The sequence below is a fragment of the Echeneis naucrates genome, chromosome 17 (genome assembly GCF_900963305.1).
Source record: "Echeneis naucrates chromosome 17, fEcheNa1.1, whole genome shotgun sequence".
Classification (NCBI taxonomy): Eukaryota; Metazoa; Chordata; class Actinopteri; order Carangiformes; family Echeneidae; genus Echeneis; species Echeneis naucrates.
In genome coordinates, this window is record NC_042527.1 from 19808209 (window position 1) to 19833073 (window position 24865).

General features: G+C 44.3%; 1 protein-coding gene across 11 annotated transcripts in view; it reads right to left on the minus strand.

The window, feature by feature from the left end:
• The window catches only part of pard3ab (par-3 family cell polarity regulator alpha, b), a 184373-nt gene that overhangs the window by 30484 nt on the left and 129024 nt on the right, over nucleotides 1-24865 (minus strand). For 9 of the 11 annotated variants that reach the window (XM_029525772.1, XM_029525776.1, XM_029525771.1 and 6 more), the window contains 4 exons: nucleotides 24375-24605; nucleotides 23125-23365; nucleotides 18194-18322; nucleotides 12347-12628 (listed from right to left, as the gene is read on the minus strand). In XM_029525772.1, the coding sequence (XP_029381632.1) occupies nucleotides 12347-12628; nucleotides 18194-18322; nucleotides 23125-23365; nucleotides 24375-24605 (883 nt within the window). The remainder of the gene's footprint in view (nucleotides 1-12346; nucleotides 12629-18193; nucleotides 18323-23124; nucleotides 23366-24374; nucleotides 24606-24865) is intronic. The other 2 variants (XM_029525778.1, XM_029525777.1) reach the window with 1 other exon arrangement.

Sequence of the window (24865 nt, forward strand, 5' to 3'; positions counted from 1 at the left end):
CCAGAGCAACGCTATGAAAGGGAGTGACACGACACGGAGCGCTAATGGCTGCAAACCTACATTGAATACAAGAGGATCCCTAATCACCAGTGCTGCGTTTAATACCTCAGGGGGGAGGAGAGGGGAGTGGGTGAACACTGAGACAACAACTTCTCTGAGCTGCATACTGACGCCGTAAAAGCAGATCTTTTCATATGGAGCGCTTTGCCATCGCTAACGATTAGTCCGGATGGCACGAGATTCTCACAACACTTCAAAGACAAAGCGCAAAAAGGAAGAATGGAGCTTTAATAGGCCGCAAGCCGAGAACGCTCAGTCCAGCCCGTCGATACGCGTCACGGGGCTATTTGAAGACGAGGCCGCTGATGTAATTTCCAGGTGGCGCGCGTAAAGAGGTGTGGTGGACCTGGCGTGCGTTTTGTGGTAATGAGCTGAATACAGCAGCAGCAGAGGTGGACCTCTGCTCTCGATGGTTTCTTCTGCAGGCCTGTCGTACAGGGTATGTACTCCCCAAAAGTCTGACCTAACTATGGAGTAAAACAAGTAAAGTGAGAATAAAGAAGAAATTAAAGAAAAGAGACGGGGAGCGGGACATTACAGTGCATCAGTACATTAATACTGAATGTCGTAAAGGCTGTTGGGGAGTAAGTGGCAGAATATGTGATGAAGACGGCGCAGAGTAGGGACAGGAACGCGAACATTTCAGAGAGGATGTTGCAACACGCTGTAATTCTCAACCAACCGGCCCTAATGACTGAACCGTTTCATATGCATCGTCAGACAAAGTCTTTCTGTTGTCCCCGGTTTGAAGCTCACACTCTGCCGGCGTGTTTGAGATTTGTAATAAGGTCATTAGGTTGGAAATAAAAAAATCTAAAAAACAGGGGGCATTTGGCTGTCAGGCGCCATTCTGCAGAAATGAAAATGTGAAATCCGCCTCCAACCACTTGAAAGTTGACCCCGGCCGTATATCTGCCCACCGTGGGCACCGTCAGCCGGGAGTTCAGTGACTGACTGACAGGAGCCATTCGTGGGGTTCAGAGGCAGGAGGGGGCATCTAACAGGGAACAGGCCGCACTAATAAAAACCAGCAAGCTCTCTAGATCTGCAGGCCGTCATGCTGCGATTTGAACCAAAAAAAAAGAAAAAGAAAAAAAGAAGTGGGACATTCCAGGTAGAGTCACGCTCCGACAACACACACACACACACACACACACACACACATTTATAGACACAATCAGACACAAGTGACCTACTCTCCAGTTTGACCTAGCTGTCATCATCACACACAGTCCATCCATCCTGCCTTTATCTGCAGCAGACCTCTCCACTCGGAGTTGTGGCTTTAAAACCTTAAATCAAAAAGTTTAATAGATTACATATAATCCTTGATTTTCAATTATTCCTCAGTGTGGCCCAGTTTAGGATGAATGTGGTGGTGGGGGGGGGCATTTTGTCAGTTTTATGAGTAGATTTGAGCTAAACAGTCAGAGGAACCAAATCTTTGGATGGGGGGGGTCCATGTGGGCGGGGTTTAGGGGCGTGGCTGCATTGTTGTGACATCACAGAGGAGGTTTATAAATAACACTTCTGAGCGTTTCACTATGAACTCAGACACTTTGAGTGTGTTAATCATCTGATCTATAACTCAACACACGAGCATCTGCGTTCATTAAATAGGAGACCTTTACATTCAGTCGGATAAGAAGATTGAACTCTTGCCTTTTCTTTAAATCTCCAGTTTTTCATTGATTTAATTTCAGAAACTTAAATTGTAAATAACTGAGATGAAAACTTACCCAGAAAAATATTACAAACCATAAATAAAAAGCCGTTACACTAAGTAGGAGCAGACACAACATCCATAATACATACTTTACAAGTCACACACAGCTGCACAGATAGACTGATGCACTAAGTGCCATCCACGACACCAAATGTGGGTCAACAGCCTTTCAGGGTCAGGCCGAGCTCTTAACCCTGCACCGCTCTGGTGTTTAAAGCCCCCAGCCCCGTCCCACTGTGACAGGCCGAATGCCATTCTCAGCGGGAGATAAAGCACAATACGTCATGCGAACTGCTGCACCGCTAATGTGCAGCACGCTGTCGGAGTTAACCCCGCAGCCGTTAAGCTCCTTCCGAGTGCTGTGAGGAACGCCGGCCAATTCCTTCATCTGATGAATATTAAATACCTAAAGTGGATTCTGCCGAGATGTTGGTGACATTAATGGCTGCGCGGCTTTCTGCTCTTTTGTGTTTTGGAGGATTTGGGTTTTTAAAAGGAGGCCTGGAGGTTTACAGGTCTGCAGTTTGAATGTTTCATCGAACGGCAAGAGCCAGATGTTGAAACTCAACACAGGACGACGTCGAGCTTCAAAAAGAGTTTCACATCGGAGAAAGAAATAAAACCAATAACGTAATAACTCAAGTCAGCCACAATGAGAGAACTCCAAATAAGAAAATTCACTCATGATGATCAATGTGAGGATTCAGAATAACAGTGCAGCTTCACCACTTCAGCATGAGACTGCAGTTTTCCAGGCTAACGCTGAAATAAGGAGGTTTGTGGACAACAGTCTTTTTATTTTCTGTGATTACACCTCTCTGCTGCTGGCAGAAACATTTTTTTTGTTCAAGTTAAAAAAAAAAAAAAGAGCAGTCACAAGGTGGAACTGTTTTTTTTGAGGAGAACCAGCAGGTTAACGTGGTTCCTCTATTTTTCTTCCAACATGAACACAAACTGTTTCATGTGCAACTTTTTAAAATCCAAACAAAAGACGAGTAAACTAACGTTTGTGTTGTTCATCGTGTGCTCCGACCGAGTTTCTTCAGATGGACAGTCAGTCTGGCTCCAAATTGGAGTGAATGACATCATCACGATATCAGACATGGTCAATACTGGGTGGAGATGGCCACACACACACACACACACACACACACACACACACAGAAACACAAGTCTAGAAATGTTAACACCAACAACACATTCCTCCCTCCATCATTTGGAAACCGCTGACCTGTCTGTCTCCTAATCTCCCCCCGTCTCTCCTCCACAATAATCGCTCCTCATTTTCTGTCGTTCAGCCTAAAACCTCCCAGAATCCCTCAGGGCTTTCCCCTGTGTCTGCGGCCTTGTGAGCCACATTACTCACAAATGGAAATGGATTCAGATAAAGTTACAGTCCCAAAAAAAAAAAAAAAAGCCCCCAAACTCCTTCCTGGTAATTTAGACATTTTGGTCGTAGCGGGAGTTAAAGTACAGAGCTTTGGTTGACTGGATCTTTATCATAACGACTGAGATGGATCTGGGTGTGACTGCTGCAGCCATATCTTGGAGGGGAAAAAAAAAGAAAAAGAAAAGAAGCACAGTTGATTTGTTGGGAATGAAAGAAGCTTTGTGAAGCGGCAGACAGCTGCTGATCTGTAGTCATGTTGTCTGAGGGGAATTCAGGACAACAAACCGGCTGCACACACAGATTCAGTCAAAATAACTCATTTTGTTATTGATGTGATGGATTGTGGGAGCCCTCGCTGAACTCCCCGGGCAGTTGAATTCGTTACACTTTGCCCTTTTAATTAAACACCTTTGCTACAAACAAAGCGTGATGAGGTTTTAATTCCTGAGTGCAGGCTGACAGAGGAGCTTAAAGGTAGGACGATATCAAGAATCCTCAACTTAAACTGAGGAACACTTCCCCTTTGATTGCAGCATTATGCTGAACGTCGCAGCGATAATTATTGTGACAACAGTATAATCTTGGATTACTGCACACGTTCATTCATCTTAATTCGGCTTCTGATTAGGACTCGGAGGGAGGTGATCACAGCAGGTCGCCTGCTATTAAAATGTTTGGAGTCTCCAGCTTGAACGCCCATTACAAAACCGTGAGACATAATCCTCGTCATTAATGTGACACCAGTAATGTACTTAAGGGGGAATTCTGTTTTTATCTCCAGCGTTTCCTGAAAATTCATTAAACAGTGAGACTGAATTAGGAAAGGCTGCTTATTTTTCACTCAACGGATTAAAATGGTTGGAAAGTGCGACTGCACTTTCCAAATGTTGAACAGATAAAGGTTGTGTTTAAAGATTTGGATGGCCAGAGTCACGTTGGGACTCCCCTTCTGTGGAGTCTTGAGCTTTATTCATTGTTTGCTGTGTAAAAACAAGAACTAATCCATCCCAACAATGTGACCGCACCAACCACACAGAGGTTGGGCTTCCTGACTGCTTTGACAGATCGTCGTTCTGAAGTCGTTTGTTTCTTCACTGTGTTGAACTCTGCCGATCAAGCTGCAGCATTTCGAGTTCGAAAAACAGCAAAAACCATGAATTAAATAATTAACGAAAGTGGCCAAGCTAATATTTGGCACAGTGCTAAATACACAAATTAAAAGAGGGATCTGTTTCTAAAGAGTTTGATTTATCGGCTCTCTGTGGTCTCCAACAGGGCCAAGCCCACCTTGTTTTGCAGTCTTTTAAAACAGCTCCTCTTTTACGATCAAAATTAACAATTCCCTTTGGGGGGGGAAAACTATTCAAAAGAATAACTGCTCTGTTTCAGGACAACAGCAGGTTTGTTTGTGTTTTTTTATCCCCCTTCTACAGGACAAGATGACAGTAACCTAAAACCTACTTTTAAAAAAAACAAATGAATCAGGTTTTCCATGGCATGACGTATATTAGTTTGGAAATAAAGTCCTCAACCACCCGCTCACATCCAAATGACCCCTAAAAAGCCACTGGGCCGCCTCTTCCCACATCCATAAAGGATTCCCCGGGGCAGAACATATCTCTCCTCTGTAGCTCTTGGCCTTGATCCAGGAGATTTGGAGTGGAAGAGGACCGACCTGCCACTCCTCATACACAACGTGACCGATTCCTCCGTATAGGAGCAGATGGCTGACAAGCCCAACTTTAATATAACCTATCTCACGCTCTGCGCTCATACATAATCATTTGTGCATGACACGTTCATGAAAGGGCCATGTCAGCCATTTCAAATTATTTTAAAGTATTCCCTGGCTGGCGAGAGCAGCAGGCAGAGAATCCACCCTGTTAGTTTGAAGCGTTTTGTGTTTCTGCTGCCAAACAGCTGAGTGGAAAAACTTCACGTGTGAAAAGAAACCATAAGTCAAATTCACACGCAGACTATATGCACCCTCAGACGACGTAATTAACCAAAGTTTCCTGAACGCCTCACAGTAGAGGACAGCTACTAAAGTATCGAAAGTGGAGATTTCAGGAGGTTTATATCTGTTATTGTAAAACGTGTTGACGTGAGGGGCCTCAAACATCTGCTGAGGCTCCTTTCCTCAGATATACAGCTATCTTGTTTGAGTTTTATTTTGAAGGAACCCATGTTGTAAAACTCAGAGCTGCTGGACGATGAATATCTGCAGCGCGTTTTCCACGGATCAGTCCGTCTACATGCAGCTCGAGCTCTTCGCACTAACTCCTGCAGAAGGCAAGAGTTCATAAACTAAGATGTGTTTAATTGAGCTGCAAGGCTGGATTTCCTGCTGGGCAAAGACGGTATCTCCCGTGTTCTTTTCATTAATTGCAGATTTTTTCAAGGATTATGCTTCACAAACGTATAATATTACCCAAGGAGGGCTCCAGCATGATTAACTATTCTTGCAGCCTTGTCCTATAAATGGAGCCTTGACTCCTTCAGAGCTTTATCTTAGTGTATGCTAAGTATTTCTCACTGAGATGTATTTTATCAGACGACCACAAACTGCAGAACTGAAGCACTGCTTGGTGTCTGAGTCTGCAGGCAAAGTGCAGCTGACATTTGTGGTCTGCTATGTGCACTTGATGGCTCCCTGGAGACGTGAACAAAGTTCCAACCACATTAATGGGGCATCGCTGTTCTTTTCCAAAGCTGAAGGTATTTCTGGGATGCAGATGTAGCTTCAGTTCTCAGGCGGAAGAAGTTCAGGTACGTCTGTGTTGTGTTAACTGTCGGCTGTCCTCCGCCGACAGCTGATCCAAAATTCTGTCCACGTTCCTCTTCGCCAGATTTTTGGATTGAGCATCCAGAGTGACAGTGACCCTCAAAAAGAGACACGTCCTCCTCGCTGCAGTAAGACAACCTGTTCTGTTCAGTGAGCGGCGGGAACACTCGTTTGCTTTCTGCACAACGGTGACAGTCGACATCTTGTCTCTGGGCCTTATTCGCACATTAGGAGCCAGAGAGCGGAGCAGCTGAGGCGAAGACAGATCCTCCTGAGCCCGATTTTTTTACTTGTTTTTTTTTCCTGTATCAGGTCTTTAACAGTTGGGCAGAGAGGAAAAGTCGCAGCTGTGCGTTCCTCGAACTCCAGGTTAGTCTGGCAGAGGAAAAAAACGGCCATTCCAAACTGTTTTCCAGCTGAATAGTTCATTTTATGTTCTTGGCTTTAACTTCAATTCGTGAGTTTGAGTCACACAGAGAAGGAAAACAAAGTTTTAGCTTTGAATCTCTCTTCAACTAGAGAGAAAAGTGAAGCTGAAACATCTTAATCAGAGCCGGTGGAGTTCTACTGGAAATTAACCAATGAAGAAGAATAAACACGATGTGATAATGTGTTAAATCATTAAACGGGGCAGACGCCTGTTCATGTGAAAACAGAGGAGATAAACAGATTGAGAAACGCTTTAAGGTCAGATGTGTGGGATTAGATAAACATGGGAACGGGAGTGAAAAACAACATGTCTGTTAGTAAGTGGATTATGGGGGATAATGAGAGAGAAAGGCTTTTTTTTGGGGTTTTTGTAAAACACTGGCATCTCCTGTCTGTCTGGGCCTGAGTGTGAAAATCCAAGAAAATTATATTTAAACTTTTAATCTTTTAAATCTCTCTGCCTGTGCTTGAGTTCTATGCACATTATGCAGTTTTTGGATACTCCCTTGTTTGTGTTTCCAGTTTGTTCTTTGTGTTTTACATGTCTGGTGCCAAACTGGGGGCTCCTCGGAGGCTCAGCGGCCCCTGAATAGACAGGAATGTTGGATTAGCTGCATGTTTACGCAACACTGAGTGAAAAGGGGTGCGATTGAATTAATTGGTAAGTGCAGAGCAATGCAGCTACTCGGGTCGTGGAAACAGCGTGTGCACACAGTCCCTTAGTTACGTCTGATTTATCAATCACACAGTTATTTTGCAGTGATTCATACTTCTAATTTTTGCTTGATAACGTGTCGTAGTAAAGCACAGGAGTAAACTAGACATGACAAATGCATTAAAGCTTCACATGAACCGTGTGGGAAAAGCTCTACGTGTAACATGTTATCAAATAATGAATGTGTTGGCGACACTATTTACATGTAAATAAGACTCAGAGCAGCATTAGCATTCACATGGAGTCATGTTTCTGACCAGATGATGAATCTAAGCATCATATTAAAGGACCGCTCTTTAGAATTCTATAGAATTATAACCCTCATTGTGTTTTTGTTTACTAACTACAGACAAAACAACATTGGCTAAAGTTTGTGTTACCTCCAGGCCACCGTAGTTTCCCCTACATGCTTGTAGAGGTACTTGAACTCTATTTTTGGCTTTGTTTTTGGTTTCCCAAACCTCCTGACGGAAAAACATCTGACTCTTGACCCGTTACATCCTCCATGATGTTCATCAGCTAGCGTCTAGCTTGGTCTGCCTGCAGCTCACACAAGTGCAGGAGCGTCACATCAGCTGGCCGCCCGCTGTGTCTGGAAATAATGTTGGTGGGAATAAGAAAGGCAAACATGGAGCTAAAAGGTTAAAACGCTGCAGAGGGACTTCATTTCAGTTTCGTGGATAAGAGCTCTGGTCTGTTTGTGGTGCTGTATGAAAAAAGTACCACATTGCACAGGACAGTGAGAGGAAGTGGGGGGTCAACTCATTTCTGTCCCCTCACAGGTTAATCCAGCCCTAAAAGAGTGTTTACTGTATGCAGCTGCAAACCTGTAATTATTCTCCACACCGCTGACTTTTCACTCCCATTCTTCTACGTTTCCAGCAAATACGCAAGAACAAACCGGCTGCCATCTAAACGTAGCAAAGAGCAAGATGAATGCTGTTAAACAATGTGTGTGTGTGAAGTAAAGTGTCAATGAACACACACACACACGCCCTTATAGCAAAAAGCTGTGAGGTGAACGCTGTTTGTTTGTTTGTCTGCGTTGCTGTTTCTGGTGTGTTTGTGATACAACACGGCTGCGCTCGCTCCCTCTGAGGCCCCTTATTCCCCCGGCAGAGATGAAATGTAATGGAGCCGATTCAATAAGAGCGCTGCCTCCTCGGGAAACGGGGGAGAATCAAATCACACCAAATCCCTCAGAGCCTTCCCGGCATTCACTGCTGCCTCGGAGCTGGGAGGGGAATAAAACAATGGTGGTTAATTCACTTGGCTCTTTGTGCACATTTTCACCTACATTACAGGAGGTGGAGTGTGACGCAGCAAAGTGTTGAGGGCCAATTAGGATATTCACTGACGCACTGGACTGTTTCATAAAACTTTAGTGAATGTAGCTGATGAAACTCGGCCGTTTGATGCAAGTTGAGACACATTCTGCAGATATTGTCAGGTATAAACGAAATAACATGGTGACAGATGCTAGTCGATGATGATGACACCGGTGGGACCTGTGAGGAATATTTTTTTTTAGCTGTAATGATGGGGAAACATTTGGAGTGGGGGGGGCGTTAAAACACTAAGCTTTGGACATATTTAGCTTGGCAGGAAGAAAGAACGACCACCAGTGTCCCAGCAGCAAGGTTATGCAATCTACTTTGGAGCCAAAACAGAAACAACCCGACACCGTGCCACCTACGCACTGCAACGCAATTAAAACCTCTTGTGTCTCTGAAAAACATCCATAACTTCCCGAATTTGGTGTCGTGATCAAATAAGCAGCTCTGAACATAAACAAGATGAAGAAAGAAGAGCTGGATGTTGTTTCAGGCTCGCTGCCGTGGATCCGGTCGAGCGTTCAGTCCTTGTGGTCACGGCTCCTTAAAGCAAAGGAAATGGCAGACTGTTCCGAAAGGCCTCAGAAGCGCCATCCAGCCTCTCTGAACTGCTTTTGTTTTCAAACCTCTGCAGTTTAATTGAAATATCTGTGGCAATTAAAAATGATTTCCGTTGAATATTTGTGCAGCTGCGTGTCTTTTTTTTTCCTTTTTCTGTTCAGCCTGTTAAAGCGCCACAATGATAAGAAAGGCAATTGTACGTTTTACAGCTCCAGGAGGAATTAAGGGGCCACGGGGCTGGTGTGGTTCCGTTCTGCTCCTCTGGGCACTGGAGAACATTTCTGGTGCTGTTGTTCAGTTGTTTGCGTGAGGATATGAACTTCCTTTTGGCCCGCACAAGTCTGAATAGCACGATGTTGATTCCGAATGAGTTTGCGGTCTCTTTCTTTCAACAGCGGCTCCATTTAGAGAAAAACGGATCATGAATCAGGGTAGCGTGTGATTGACAGACAGTACTAACCAATCAGGGTAGAGTTCAGAGCAGGTTATTTCCACTAAACTACAAAACGGCAGCTCATGAGGTGATGACTGATGAAATGGTGGGCTGATACTCTTTTGTCAATCAGTCATGAGAGAGATGGGCCGGGGTTGTGTCTCATCTACACAATCACATCACACTGTTTCCTCTCTTTAACACAATGCAGTTTTAGGCCACAAGGGACTGAACAATACAAACATAAATAGAAACGTGCAGAGCTGTTAACGGCACCGTTCACACTCAGTTTCAGAACTGATGCACATTGTAGTATTTTGTGTTTAATAGCATATGTTGCTGTTAATGAGGAGCCATAAACTGCTTCATTAGCCGGATCTAAATTCAGGCTGTTTCTCAGGGCAGTGATGCCGACATGCAGCCGAGGTCCTGAGACTTCAGACTGGTTTTCCTGAGGACCACATTCAGTTTTTATGACGTCCTTTCTCATGCACTGTTATGTATTTTAAAGCAGCTATGTGCATGACTGGTGGTTTTATTTTGTGTTTCGCGCTCTGTTGTAACTTTTCATTGTAATCATTAATAATGTTCGTGTGTGCAGTTTGGAGCACTTTGTGGCCTCATTGAAAAAAGGTGTTATATAAATATTGATTATCTACATTATATAATATTCTCCAGCTCACAAATCTCTGCTGCAGCTGCGGTCTCAGTCCTTTCCATTTGTGTCTGAGTCATAATCTTGTGACCATCACAACATTGGCAGCGCGAACAACAGGACCATACAGGCACTAACATAAAACTGAGAGCCTTCTCACGCTCCATTTGGATCATGAAATGGGCATAAAATATCAGAGATGTTCAGAAATCACACATCCCGTCAGTGAAACTGACCTGAGGTCCTCAACAACAGTTTAGGTTTGGACTTAAGTGTTAGTGTAAGGCTGAAAAGTGTCCTCTCAGGTTCTACGGACAATGTTATTGCTTAAATCCAATCTCCGCTCTGATATCAGCTCATGCTGCCATTTGAACCCCATAATAACAAACACTCAGTCTGCCTCCCTCCTGTGCCTGGCATGCCGGAGTCTAATGCACTTCCTGTTCAGCGGGGGGTGGAGCAGGACGCAGGAAACACACTTCCTGGTTCTGTTATAGGTGGTGTATTTGTCTTACTTTGTGCCCCTGACACCTACATTGCTGTAATCAAAACCTCGTGAAGAGAGCGAAGGCCTGACGTTCAGCTCAGCGTGGTTGGTCACGAGGACCAGCTGCTCCTCGCTGTCCGCCACCGATCTCGCCAACACACTCCTGAAGCTAAATGTTCCTAGTTATCCATTTTAGGGCTGCAACTGCTGAATACTTAATTGTCGGGAAATGTATTCATTCGGAATAACTAATGAATCATTTTGTGTGGATCTCTGGCACAAGCTCCTGCTGCACACAATTATTTTTTTGTTGTTGCCTTTCTCCTACCAGCAGCCCAAAACTTCCAATTTAATTCTATTTAATACAATATCTATGAAGCAAAGCTGGGACTGGTAAATACTTTAAGTGTGTTGTTGTTCTTGCAAAATATGTTCACCCCAAAGAGGCATACATCTAATAACAACCTCCTGGTAGACTGAGGGGGGCGAAATAATAAATTGCCTATGTGGTTATTGAGCGAAAAAGCTATAAACTTTCATAAGACGATGATTAGAGTCTGAATCAAGAACGAATTCCCTGAATTAATTAAAGAAAACTAAAGAATATTAGTGATGTTGGTGTGCCATCCCTCAGCACAGTACTGCATCGGGGATACAGAAGGGAGGAACAGCAGCACCATGAATTATGAATCAGCATCACAGACTGCCGGGGCCATCTGGGGATGCGTGAAAACCACCACTAAGACAAACCCATTCATTCAGCCGTGGATGAATCCACCTGTGTTTCCCGCCACGCTGCAGGATTCCCTTCATCAGCTGCGAGTTTCCCAAATCTATCCTGAGGCCACCAAACTCTACATTCATTGATCGGGTGGGAGGATTCGGGAGCAACTCCGCACGGAAAACTAATTCCTGCTGCTGCTGACAAGATACAGGATTCCGGCTTTCACTTGGCTGCCTGTCGCCGCTGTGGACTTTGCTTTGCTTTGGGCTATGAGCTCGATGAGGCTGCTTGGCTGCCGCAAATGAATACATAGTAAACGCACAGAGGCAGAGAAAATGGATCTCAGCTCAAGGCCGCAGTGTTGACTTTAAAGTGACGGGCAGCTGTCGATCACAGGGTCAGACAGAATACCTCAAAGAGCAACCGCGAAAAGGCGAAATCGACGAGAACGAAAGACAGAAAGAAAGCAAGGCAGAAAGGCCAAGCAGGGCAGAAAGAGAGACAGGTATTCAAAGGTTTCCATTCACTCAATGCCTCCCCAGAGTAATCCCCCCGCCCACCCACCCCCAAAAAGACTGGCGCATTGTGTTGAGCAGTCGGCGAGTTGACATTTACCACCTGCCTTCTGTTGCTGTGATTATTTTCTCCTCCAGGTGTGATAGCCAGTCTGCCATCTCTGGGCAATAATGCTGCTTCAGAGTTACGAGAGCTGGGAATGCAAGGAGAAACCTCAACCCCCCACAGACCTTTTCCCTGAAATACCACCACACTGGTTTGTGCTTTTGAATTGGAGGCAGAAAGGTCGCTGAACTGTGAATGGCAGCCCATCACCCGTTCCGAGTGGAAAAGGCCTCTGAGTGGGATTGTGACTCCGGTGGAATTCATTAGTGTCACCAGGTAATTAATTTGCTTTTAACGGAGAAGACAGGCGGCATGAAAAGGAAAATAGATGTGACGCAAGCCGTAGCCGAAGAGATTGTTTCCAAAATGAGAAGTGACAAAATCTAATTTTATATAAAGGAAGGAAAGTTTGAATCCCGGCCCTACCTGTCTGCGGACGGGGGCCGGTCATTGCGGGCCTTGCTGACTTGGGTGTAGAGGGAATCGGAGTGCTGGTGCTGGTGGTGCGGGTGGACGTGGGGGTAATCGTCTCGGGGGCTGTGCGGTCGGCTGTGGCCGCTGTCCACGGAGCTGTTCAAGGGGTTGATGCCGGCGTACGGGTGCTCCTCCTCGGAGGATCTCTCCGGAGTGCGGCTCACGTCCAGGATCTCGGCGTAGTCCCGTTCCCTGGCCTGCCGCTCCCTCAGCTCCCTGGTCTTGGCCTGGATTCTGGTGAAGAAGACGATGGAGGACACGGCGATGTTAAGTTTTCATTCTAAGCCACAGTAAAGACAATTCTGTTGCTGCTTTAAAAGACACACACCTTTACTGTGTCATCCTTGGAAAACATATTGCAAATGTTGTTTTTGTTTGTAAACCAAACTGGCCAGAAAATGTGACATTTATTTTCAGACCAGCTTCTGGTCTACGCTGACAGCGGCAACATTTATATTTTATTAATCCAGCATTTCAAAGTATGAAACCGAGTTTCAGTGTTTGGCTTCAGCCTCACTTCCAAAATTAAGCTACACGTCTTCTTGTTGGTAACTTTAAACAGCAATGATGAGTTTAAATCTACAGGTGTGCTAGTTTATTGCAAGCCAAACGATCAAGACACAAATTAATTCAGATTACGGGACACAGTTCATAATATTCAGATTGATCACTCAGAAATCGTTAAACAGCGCTTGAAATAAAGACATAAATTAAATGCTGTTGCAGCAAACAGGCAGAAGAAACATTATGGAGATATATTATATTTCCTACTCAGTGCTGTGGAAGAAATATGAATGGTGGGGAAGTCCTCAGACTGGTGGTTAAAACACTCCAGACTATAAGGTAAAACCATGCTGTAAATCTCTGGTGTCACATTAACAAAACACCAGACGCACCACGGCAACATGTGCAAGTGATTGTTTACTGTGGCTTTTTATCTTTCCATTACAGAAAAGAGAAAGGATGGAGTCTATTATTTAGACTTTTTTTTTTTTTAACCCCCAGATGAATAATACCATAAACAATACATAATAGTCCCTCGCCCCCTCAACACAGAAAACACTTAGTATTCACAGAGTGCTGCTAATGTATAGCTACCGTGTTTTTTCTCCCAGTCTCCCTCAAACACACAGACACACACCAACCTTTGACATCTCTCTCTCTCACACAGAAGAATTGAAACAGAAATCATACATACACTATTTCTCTTTAGGCCATTATCTTGCAAATAACTAGCAACACCATTTTCTACAGCGGGGGGACTACCTATTGCGCAGCCCCATAATTACAGCCATGCCAATTATCAGAGCTTTACAACTACCAATTATCATACTACTCTCTTTTCTGCAGGCCCCTTTTTAATGGCAGCGAGAAAGCGAATGGGACAGCCGCAGCGGTGGCGAGGCAGGGGGCGGAACTTCACTGAACACAGTGGGCTGAAATCAGAAATGCCTCCTCCAGAAAATGTGCATGCTGTGCATAACGAAACAATAAGTCTGATAAGGAGAGCTCCCTGTTGGAGGGAGTAAAATGTGAGTTAAAAGAACAGAAATGAGTTGGACTACTTAAAAAATATCTCAATAAGGCTTCAAATGAGCTAGTTGACTAACAGTCCCCCCCCCCCACCACCACCACCACCACCGAATGTGGTAGTAAAACGTTCACTAATTCCAACAACACTACCTGTGTCAGATGAAAGCTGGTAGATTTGCATACTCCATCTGTACTATTTGTGGACTCAGCAATTATCTAATGGTGCAGAAGGAAGCGGGGCCCTTGAGGGATCTATCTTTAAACCCAGAGGAAAAACCGTGTTTTCCGTCAGAGAAAGCAGCAGCAGGAGTGGGAGCAGCTACTGATTGTATACACAAGCACAGTGGCTGATAAGATAAGGCCAGACATACCAATCCAGCCAAGCAGCCCCTTTCCAGAACGAGGCGCTGGACGGGGTCAGCGGGGCCAGATTCTGAGTGAGGAAGGATGCAGCTTTGAACCAGTTGTGTTATGTGACAAAGGACAAAAACTTCAAATCTGAAGAGCTGAAGAAAGTGCAGGCGTGACATACAGCGTACGTAACATGAATCTGGAATTCTTCTGTAGTGATGATTTACATTTTATTAATCCTAATCATCAAAAGCAACCAGAGAGCTATTAGAAGGCACTGAATGTGGTTTCTTCCTGGGAATGACGATTAAATATGCCTTCTGAGCAATGCTGCATCTTCAGGGCAGCGTTAACACTGCAGCCGCTGTCGGCCTCTGGAGGAGCTCCTGGAGGTAGAAGGTATGAAGTTTGATGCTGAACTTCAATCATTTCCTCTCCACTGGTAAGCAAACAGCTGTTCATAAAACCACCACCGCTGGAAGAAAGCTGCTGTTCTTCATGCCACCTTTGACACATGCAGGAAGGAAATGTTCAGTGCCATATTCCTCTGAGACAAAACCAGACAAACCCTCTATTTATGTCAATATGAGTGGCACTTAACAAGCATTGTGGGATAAAATTGTTCCACAAATACAATTACGTTGATTGAAATGGGATAGGAAGGAAAAGTGCACTTGGCCTCATCATTAACCTCTAGGTCCCAAAATATTTACGTCAGGAAAGCCCCGTTTTCTCTCTAATGACTAACCTTGATGAGAGACAGAAATGCTCTCAGCCTGAAAAGTTAATTTCACAAAACCCTCCACAAAACAACAGGAGGGGTGGGAAAAGAGGCGGATGTTAAAGAAAGCAGATAAAAGGGTATAGAAATGACAGGATGGCACATTACGGCAGAAGAAAGGTGTTTGACGAGTGACCTTTCTGCCACTTTGAGCCAGAACAATGGTCCATTATGTGCCATTCTGCCCGCCGTGTAATAAACCTTCCTTTTAGCGCTAATGCTGACAGAACTGATAGACCGCAGAGAAAGGCAGGAAGTACATGAAGGGAGAAGGTCCAGCAGGATTAGATGGCTGCTGAAAATCCTTTTATTGGGAGGGGGGACTTCAGTCAGTTCTGAAGCTCATGCTGTGTTTTGGGGAATTATGCAGGGATTTGATAATTCATACGGGTCAGAGCAACAAGTGGCTTTGCCCATTTTTAAGAATGTGACATTTCACCGCGGCACTTAAATGGCGACGAAGCTCAAGAATCCTTTTGACGTTCGCAGAGCTGACGCTGAGCTGCAGCTTCTGAGGGTGAAGGGAAGTTCACTGGGACGAGACAGCTGATGTGCCTGCCTCTTAAAACGCAACCTGAGTTCATGCGCCGGCCGATGCGTCCAACGTTGTGTGCTTTGTGTACAGACAGCTCTGGCAAAAAAACAACTTCCCCCTCAGTGCTGTCCGGTGAGTTAATGTTGGCTCAACTTTTGCCAAAACACAAGCCAACATGAGCTGGCAACCTCGTGTGTTGGTAATCAAACAGGTGCATTCACACAGGCCAGCTCAGAAACCTTAGAGATGTTAACCGCAGCATGATGCATTATCTAAATCAAAGTTAAGGATGGCACAGCGGCTTTGGCTTTTATTCGGAAATGACATACAGTATGTGTAATACATGCATGTTTATCTGCTCTATATATGTACCGGCGTGCTGCGTTGGCTGTCTACATTTGTTCGTTTCAGTTGGGGTTGGAGTCCACGGGGACCTGAGACTTAAACCCTCTGATCCATCTAGTCAATCACAGCTGGATTAACAGCAGCCTCTGGCAGTGACCAATCAATAGGAGCTCTGCAGCGCAACCTCGCAAGGAGCAGCTCACCGGCTAATTGTTTCAAGCCGAAAGCCGCAGTCCTTCCACATCCTCGGCGGGATCCTCCCGTCAACACCGGTTCATCTCCGACACGGTTAACTCCAAACCAGAGACGAGTGCACTTGTGCCTTTTCAGCTGCTTAGAGAAGAGGAAGGCAGGACGAGGCTGGGGGGGGGGGGCGATTCGAAGAGCCGACGCTGAACAAAATAATTACTGTATTGACTTAAAGAACAACTGTCAGACAATCCTGAGGCGCTTCCTGCTCGGTGCTCCTACCTGCATTTAGCTGTTTTCTGGTTTCTCACCTCCCAACCTGTCTGATTTCCCTCAGCGCTTTACATGAAAAAGCCCTCACACACAAAGAAAAACATAAACGCACAAAACTAACTGACCCACCCACTTCTTAGCTCTGGAAGAGGCCTCCGACCCCCAAAACAAATGTTGGAAGAAGAAGAAAAAGAAGAAATAGGTTTGAAATAACACCGTCTGTCTCCACTTGTGTGAGTGAAAAAGATATGAATATATCTGATACAAACAGTCTTCCATCACAGCCTCCTGCACCGTGCGCTGGTTTCAGAAAGGACTCCATCGATTTACATCTTTTACCGCCGAAGGCTTAAATGGATTCAGATAATTCAGATAATATTACTTTAAATTACATGAGAAGAAAAATTCTGAAAAAGCTTCACATCTCAAAGGAAACGTGCCCAAAGAAAAAAGGGGGACAACGTAATGCATTTTAATCTACCATGAATTGAGGATGTAACCATAAAAACCAGCTGATAACACTGTAAAGCTGAATAAAGGAGGAATACACTGAATTTAATCTGTGCTGCTCACATCTAAAACGGGAAAGAAGTCCAGAATGGTCGACACTGCATCACGATAATGAATTCATGTGACTTGAAGACAATAATTTCAGGCCAGGAAATAGCAAACACGTCACGGATTTGATTAACACACAAAGAGACCATTCTACACTTTTAACAGGACCCGACGCAGCAACCCAATCATCTGACATGGCATTTGCGCTAACCTAATGCCAATTAAAAAATAAAGACGAGGCTATTATCAAATTATTGGACTATCTGCTCTGCAGGCGTAAAGAAGGAATTACAAACCAAATTTTCATAACGAGCGACTGAGGGTAGTAATGACTCCTGCCCCTACACCAAGAGCATGGGAATTAATTAGCTGGCAGGGCTGTAATGGCCTTGGCATTTATAAACTGCTGTCCCAAAAAATACTGGCAGAGTGCCCGACTGACATTTAGTTTGGTTGAAACAGAGATTTGTTTTGGAGCTGTTTTGGCTTTGAGCAACCACCTGATAACAGCAAAGGTTCATTATCTACTGTCTCTTTTTTCTTCCATATTTAATTAGAATTCATTGAGTCTGTCAAACATAGCGGAGGGAATTCATCCACTCGATTGTTATGCTTGATTAAAAAACCTGAACTTTGGCCACAACCTCCTTGTTTCCCTCTAATCTTCCCCTCTGGGCTCATGATGCTGTTGTACCATCCCGCCATGTTGCCACCTGATGGTTGAACACTGCAGCTTTGAAGCCTCCAATTTGTAATGTGATCATTGTTGTCTTTTGTCATTTTAAAAAATGGATGCCCCCCAAAAATTGCCAGTAGATTATTATTTCCTGCATGCTTCAACACTTTAATTTGCAAACTTCCACAACTCCCCCCCCTCCGCCATCATCATCAAGACCTTAAACTCATTACATTTACTGAGTTAATAAATAAATTGAGAAGACTACTCTCCATGCTTGTGTACAACATCTGTTCATATTTAATTTTGTTTTTTCCAAATATGGGAATTCTTACAACACACAATATTTTAGACCCCAGTTAATTTCCAATATTGCAGCGACAGTCTGAGGCCGTTTCTGGTTTCCATGTGCAACCTCATAACAACATGCAGGCTTTAGTTTGGATTTGGATTGAGGCGAGTAAAAAAAAAAAAAAAAAAAAAAACTAAAAATCCCCAAGAGCATTAGCTAGTTCTTTTATTCACTTTGATTCTTATAGCTCATCAGAGCGACCTCACCTTTCCTGCTCCATCCTCATCTTCATCGTCTCCTCCTCGGAAACCTGCGTCTCTTCAGGCCGCCACTTGCTGGAGCCTTTACGGTCCATCTTCTCCCCCGGACGCTCGTCCTTTCTGTGTTTTCCAAACCTGCAGCGCAAAAAACACAAACAAACAAAAAAAATTGGCCCAATAAATACTCATTCAGTGAAATTACGCAGCAACGGTAGATGGTTTTGAAACAGTTTGAATCAAAGTCTCATCCTTCATAAAACTCAGAAACATTTCAAGGAAAATCTTTGAGATAGCCAACTGTTTTAATTTTCATGGAAGCAGAAGGTGTGCTGATAAAATGCAAGCTGTACAAGACAGACAAGCAGAAGAAATACTTCACGGGTTTGATCAAGCCCTCAAATGAACCATCTGAAAAAGTACTTCTCTCGACTTCAAAACACATTCAGTTCGTTTAAAGTCGGGGAGTGGTAAACGAAGAACGCGTAGAGGCGGCCCCATCATGGTAATTATATTCATAGGGAGGGAGTGACGCTTAACGGAATAGGAGCCATTGCAGAGATATTTCAGCTTGATTGACTCTGTATAAAGCTGCAGCCTGTTGAAGAAATGACTTTGGCACCGCGCTCGCTTCCACAATGAACCTCCATGATTATTCACAGGGAAATTGGTCTGCGGAGAATATCTACGACTTCTAAAAAGACAATGTGTGTGTGTGTCTCTCTGCATGTGTGTGTGTGTGTGTGTGTGTGTGTGTGTTAATGACACAGACGGAGGGCAGTGAACAAGGAAGGAAAGAATGAACTCGCACAAGAGAAACTCAATGAATTAAAATCAGGCGGCAAAATACGGTTGAGAATATAAAGACAGTGTGTGTCTGAGAAAGAGTGTGAAAAAGGAAGAGACACAAAGTGGAGTTACAAAATAAAAAAGTCAAAAGATAAAAAGAAGGTGAAGGAAAAGGAGAATAATGAGATCAAACGCAAGCAAAGACGGGCAAGTGGACCGAGTGTGTTTAAAAATGAAAGAAAAAGTTTAATTTACTTGATTTGAGTCAGAAAAAGAAAAAAGAGACTCAAGGAACGAAGCTCACGAGTGTGTGTGTGTGTGTGTGTGTGTTAGCGCGCACGCACACTGAGACTAATACAGAGAAGTGAAGTGAAAACTGGGATATCAAGTAAATCAAAGAGAAAAACACAGAGGAGGAAAAGAACAAAAATAAGCAAATGAACCTGCAGAGAAAACCCAGCGGTGCGGATGCGTGGGAGAGCGTGTGAACGGCTGAGAAAGAAAACAGGAAGAAGAAAACAACAGAGCAGAGGAAGAAGAAGGTGAGAAACAAAATAATGAATGGGAAAGTGAGAGAAAAGAAAATTTAATGGTAACAAAGAGACTAAAGAACTTAAGTTTGTTTCCTGAACGCAGCTTCACATAACCCTAAAGTGACGGCAGGTACTGATGCTGTTTTGTGTGAAAGAAACTGAGGAAAAAAGAGGGATTGGAAAGAGGAGGCGGGGTGGGGGGGTGGGGGGGGGGCAGAGAGACTAAGGTCCATTACCTGATTAATTTAACTGCAGCCGTCTCAAAGAGTGACGGCTTGCTGTTAATGCTAAGAGCAGGAGCGATCTATCACGCTGAGAGACGGTTGACACTTTGTCTCTCCACACCACTAACTTTCATTAACAGCCCCTTAAAAAACAGCCCAACTCTCCACACACACACAAACACAGGCACAGACGCACACAAACACACACACAGCAAGATTTATGACTGAACGGGAGAACTGTGAAGAGGAGACAGAGTATAGACCGTGACACGGGGGCATTTATTAATCTCATATTCCAGGCACAGTTAGGCCCGCCTTGTCTCGTGAACCTGGCGTCATTCACAGTGAGGCATTGATGTTTTTCTGCGGTTTTAGAAAGATAACGTCAAAATGTCAAGTAATATAATTCAATAAAATCCCCTGTAACTGCACAAGAAGCGAAAACAATCGGTGGCGTTGTGGGAAGTTGCGGTTGTCGTGCTGGATGTGGACAACAGTAAAATCTGAGCCGTCTGTGCGTCACTAAACGCTGAATTTCAGATTAAATCAACAGTAACTGCCCCAGAATCATATCTGCAGCATTCTGAGATCCATGAAGAATGTTAAAGATGCCGTCGCTTCAGTCTTTTTGTATGTAAAGAAATCTAATTTAACCCAACAGAGGTCAGTAAAAACTGGTTATGGTTAAAGCATCTACAGTGATGACACAAAAAAACTTAAAAAGTTCCTCCTCTGATGAAGTTTATTTGCCATCTCATCTTGAACTGTTATTGAACGAAACGAACGAAGGAGGAACGACGCAGAACGGTCAAAAAACTGATCGTTACAGCACATCATGAAGCTCGTCGCAGCGTGATCATTTCCTGACTCCAGGTTTGTTCACAACACAAAAGGTACACACACACACACACACACACACACACACACACACACTAAAACCACTGCAAAATTAGCTCAGGCCTTGAATTTCTGGGCAGCAGCATCTTTGGTGATGCCAAGCTAACAGACTGGGTGTCGCTTCTGAGTCCAAGTGATGATCGGGGGGGGGGGGGTCCATAGATTTGGCACGCTCTTACTTTGGCAGGGGTTGATGGTAATGAGGCTTTGATTGGACTGAGTGTGAGGCCTTCGAGACATGAGAGGGTAAGGCAGCGGCAGCTCACACACAGACTCCTGACTTCTACAGGACTCCCACTCCTGTTCCATCCGTCCTCCATGCTAAACTCCTGCACCAAACAGACACACACACACACACACGCCTGCCGTAGAGTCACTCTGGAACGTTTTGTCGTGGCCTTTACTTTTAGCAGCCGTTACGGCGCTATTCTCTTCGGTTTGGGGGCCAACGCACACTTTTAACTTTTACTCGCCGTCTCATCGTGATACTGACGCAAGAGGCACGTGAAAATACTCAGAAAAACAAAACAAAACTTTTAGCAACATGCTTGCTGATAGAAGCCCCCTACAGGTGGGTAGAAATTCTTCTCGTCGTCTTTACGGCTCGGATGGATTTAAATTTTGCGGTTGAGTTTTATTAACATCTCTGGAATTTATATTTGCCTTCTTGATTATAAAGTTCAACAGCTTTGGTTTCGCAACTAACCTGCAATCATTCTCTAAAAAGGAAAGAGATGCCAATTTAAATAATAACTGTCTGCTTTGTGAGTGAGCGAGCTTCACGACCTTGTAAAAAATATAAAACCGGTATTTGGAGGGAATTATGGTTCCTGTGTGCCAGATGAATCTACCTGCCCTTCATTTGCTCTGAACAGTGAAGCTTTCACGAACTAAAAGGAACCAGTGAGTCCATAATGTGTTTTCTTTTTCTGTTATTTCTTTAAGCAGAGTGTGCGATCCAGACTGGAGACACAGATGGGTTGGATATATCTCACATCATTATTCTGGAGCACACAGCTGTCTCTGCCAGTAAACACTAGGCTCGGATCAAACGGGCAGTTGGACAGAGTTTTAATGGAGCGCGTCTGAAGTGGCCAACATTGAGCCAATCACAGCGCCATAACACTCATGTTATGATAACGCACACCAATCGTTACCATGCAGGAGGTGAAGAGGGAAACTGGACCTCGGTGTGTGTCTATGATCTGCATCTGAACTGTGTGTGTTTCATTTAGAGGTTTTTTTTTTTTTTTCATGTGAGAGCACACCACACTGTGTGTTCCCGACTAATTATTCCAGCGTGTTCATCAGTGTGAACTGATCCTCGGTGTGCGAATTTGTCTCTAATCTCGCTGATTACTCCATCCTGTGTGTGTGTGTGCACTTCCCCTCTAAAAGGAAGCCGGTGTCATCAGCGGCCATCCCACCTGTTTCACACAGAGCCTGACAGCCAAACTCTTCGCCCTCTCGCTGTCCTCTGTCTCCCCTCTCTGTTTTGTTTAAACCCTTTTTCGCTTTCTTCCTCTTTATGCTTCGTCTTGAAGATTACTTCAGTATCTTTCTATCTAAAGAAACATTTAACATCCTGTGACAGTTTATTCGTTTAAGGGCTTTTGTATAAAACTGCTACAAATACAGATGTTAGTTTCAGGACTTTCTTGGACCGAGGTCTACGCTCATTGCGTTCACTCACGTCAATAATCTTGACCTCGACTTCTTTTATCAGCTTTTCCTGGAGCTTGAAGTTGAACAGACGACGGCTAAGCTGATCAGGTGATCCGATTACAACTAAGATAGTTCAATGTTCGTTTAATGAACAACTGATGATGTGACAGTCTCCAAAATGTCTCACCTGAACAGAATTCAGGGATGTGTCTGACATGACGTTAAATCTGAATTTTGACACACAACCCTGTTTACCATTCCTCCGACTTTTCTTTCCCTCTCGTCATCTCAGTGGATCTCATTACCTTCCCCTCTCAGACAGCAGTCATTGTTTCCCCTTCCCTGTCACTGTCACTTCGGCTAACATGATAAACGGGTGTATTACCGGCAGGCCTGGAGGCTTCCTAACCAATTTGGACAACAATACTAATATATTAGTGCGCAGAGGGAGGCTTTCTGTAAGTTTAGCTGTAAGGGATGTTTGACAGGTGAAGTGTTGAAGGATGCGGAGAAAAAATTCACGGCAGGAAGAGAAACCAAAAAGATTTCAGGTCAGAGACTAATTAGCGTTTCGCTGCATCGTTAAGTCTGTCACTTTTACACAACAAAGATAAAGCAGATACTTTTGAGCAATGTGGAGAAGATGATAATAACACAGCTTAATGAACAATACTTTCCACCATTTTCTAAAAAAGTCCAAACTATCAGGAAACTTTTTCAACGCAATGTTCCTCCAAGTCTTGAGGAAGATCTTGAAGTGAAAATAAAACACATTGTTTATATATTTTTAAAGGTCTCTCAACACACTGATGTCAAAATCGGACAGTTTTACCTGAACATGTCTCCGAGTCCCTTCAGCATGCCCTTCTTGGCCTTTCCCTTGTCTTTCTCCTTCCCTCCCTCCTGCTTCTTCTTCTCCTTCCCTCCTTTGTCTTTGTCCTTCTTCTTCTCCTCTTTGGTGCGGTTGGTGCCGTTGACCAGGGGTTTCTCTGTGCCGGACAGCGGTGTCTGGTCGGCCACCGTGGACACGGAGTCTCTCCCCGATCGTGAACTCTCCTCCGTGTCCTCCTCCACTGGACAGAGGGGAAGACATGCAGTGATGGAGAAACATTGGGAACAACCAATAAGTCATTTTAAGAAGAATTATGCCACACACACAAAAATAAAATAAAATGAAGTCTCACAGATGTGTAATTATGTCTCTAGAGAACCAAAAAGAGCTTAATATTGAATAATTATGTACTACAAGTGATTGAAGAGGCTTTTCCACATTTATATACTTCTGAGAAACCATCAGACGCCAACTCTCACAGATGATGAAAAGACAGACATTCATTTGATGCTTCTCTGACAAAAAAAAAAAAAGAGATTCGCATCAGACAGAAAACGCCACAATATTCAGGCTCTGGAATAAATGTAAGAGTGTAGAATAAAAATCTTAAGGCGTAATCTTTTGTGACACAAAGGATTAAAACACATCCACATGGCTGCTCTCTTATTCAGATTTCATACTTCATGTTACCTGGACACGACATTTAAATTCAGATCTGCTGGCTGTCATATTCACGGAACGGACGAGGACGAGACAGACTCTCAGAGATTTAGCATTTTGGATAGCGGTACCTGTGACAAAGGTTATTTTAATTTGCAGGGACTCTGACTGTACTGTTGGGAGGGGGGTCTTCTAAAGCTTTGACTCTTTGAGGTGCCTCATATTGATGGTAGATTCGACATCCTACCCAGCGGGTCGTTACATCCTGAGTCAGCCATATTGCCATTGCCACAAGCAGATACTGAGCATCCATCACTCCCATGCACAAATATGGAAGCCATATCTGTTGTTAGCAACCGTCACTGCTGCGTTAGTCCTTTTTGTTACCCATAATGCAAAGTCACCGTTATAATTTGAGAGACGTTTGAGGCGTTAAAAGGGGACTGAAGTCGAGGTGTCTCATGGACGGGACTCCCAGCTGCTGATGGAGATGACACGGGGGGGAGGGGAGGGTTGGTGCGATCAAACCTGAGACAGGACAGCGTTTAAAGTAAAAACAGCAGGATGAGGTGCATCGTGGGATTTCTTACATGTCTCCATGCCCTCATCGTCCTCCTCTGTGGCAGCCGGCCGGTCGTAGGACTTGTCGATGGCCGCCCTGAAGCTCTCGTTGCAGCCACGCCCCCTGATGATGCGGGGGCGCGGCCGGTGGAAGGGGAGGTCCCCGTTTAGGGTTACCTCAGCAACAGCAGTTTGGAGGCTCTCGAGAGAGCTGGACTTCTTTAGGCCAAGCGACGGCCCCACATCCCTCGTGGAGGAACCTGATGGGAGGATACAGAGGTGAAATTAAAAAACAAATCTGACCAATCTAAAGCCTCCATCTTATACTGAGCAGCTCTCCACCAGCCTCAACACATTCAATCAGCAACTTCAAACCGCTGAAAAGGGCAGCAAATCTAATGTCGCAGCAATTCCTCTTGGAGATTGAACAACAAATACAAAGAAAGAGGGTGGTGTAAAAAAAAAAAAAGTAGGACTAAAGCAGCACTTCAGGAAACTAGAAATTGTTGCAGCAGTCAGT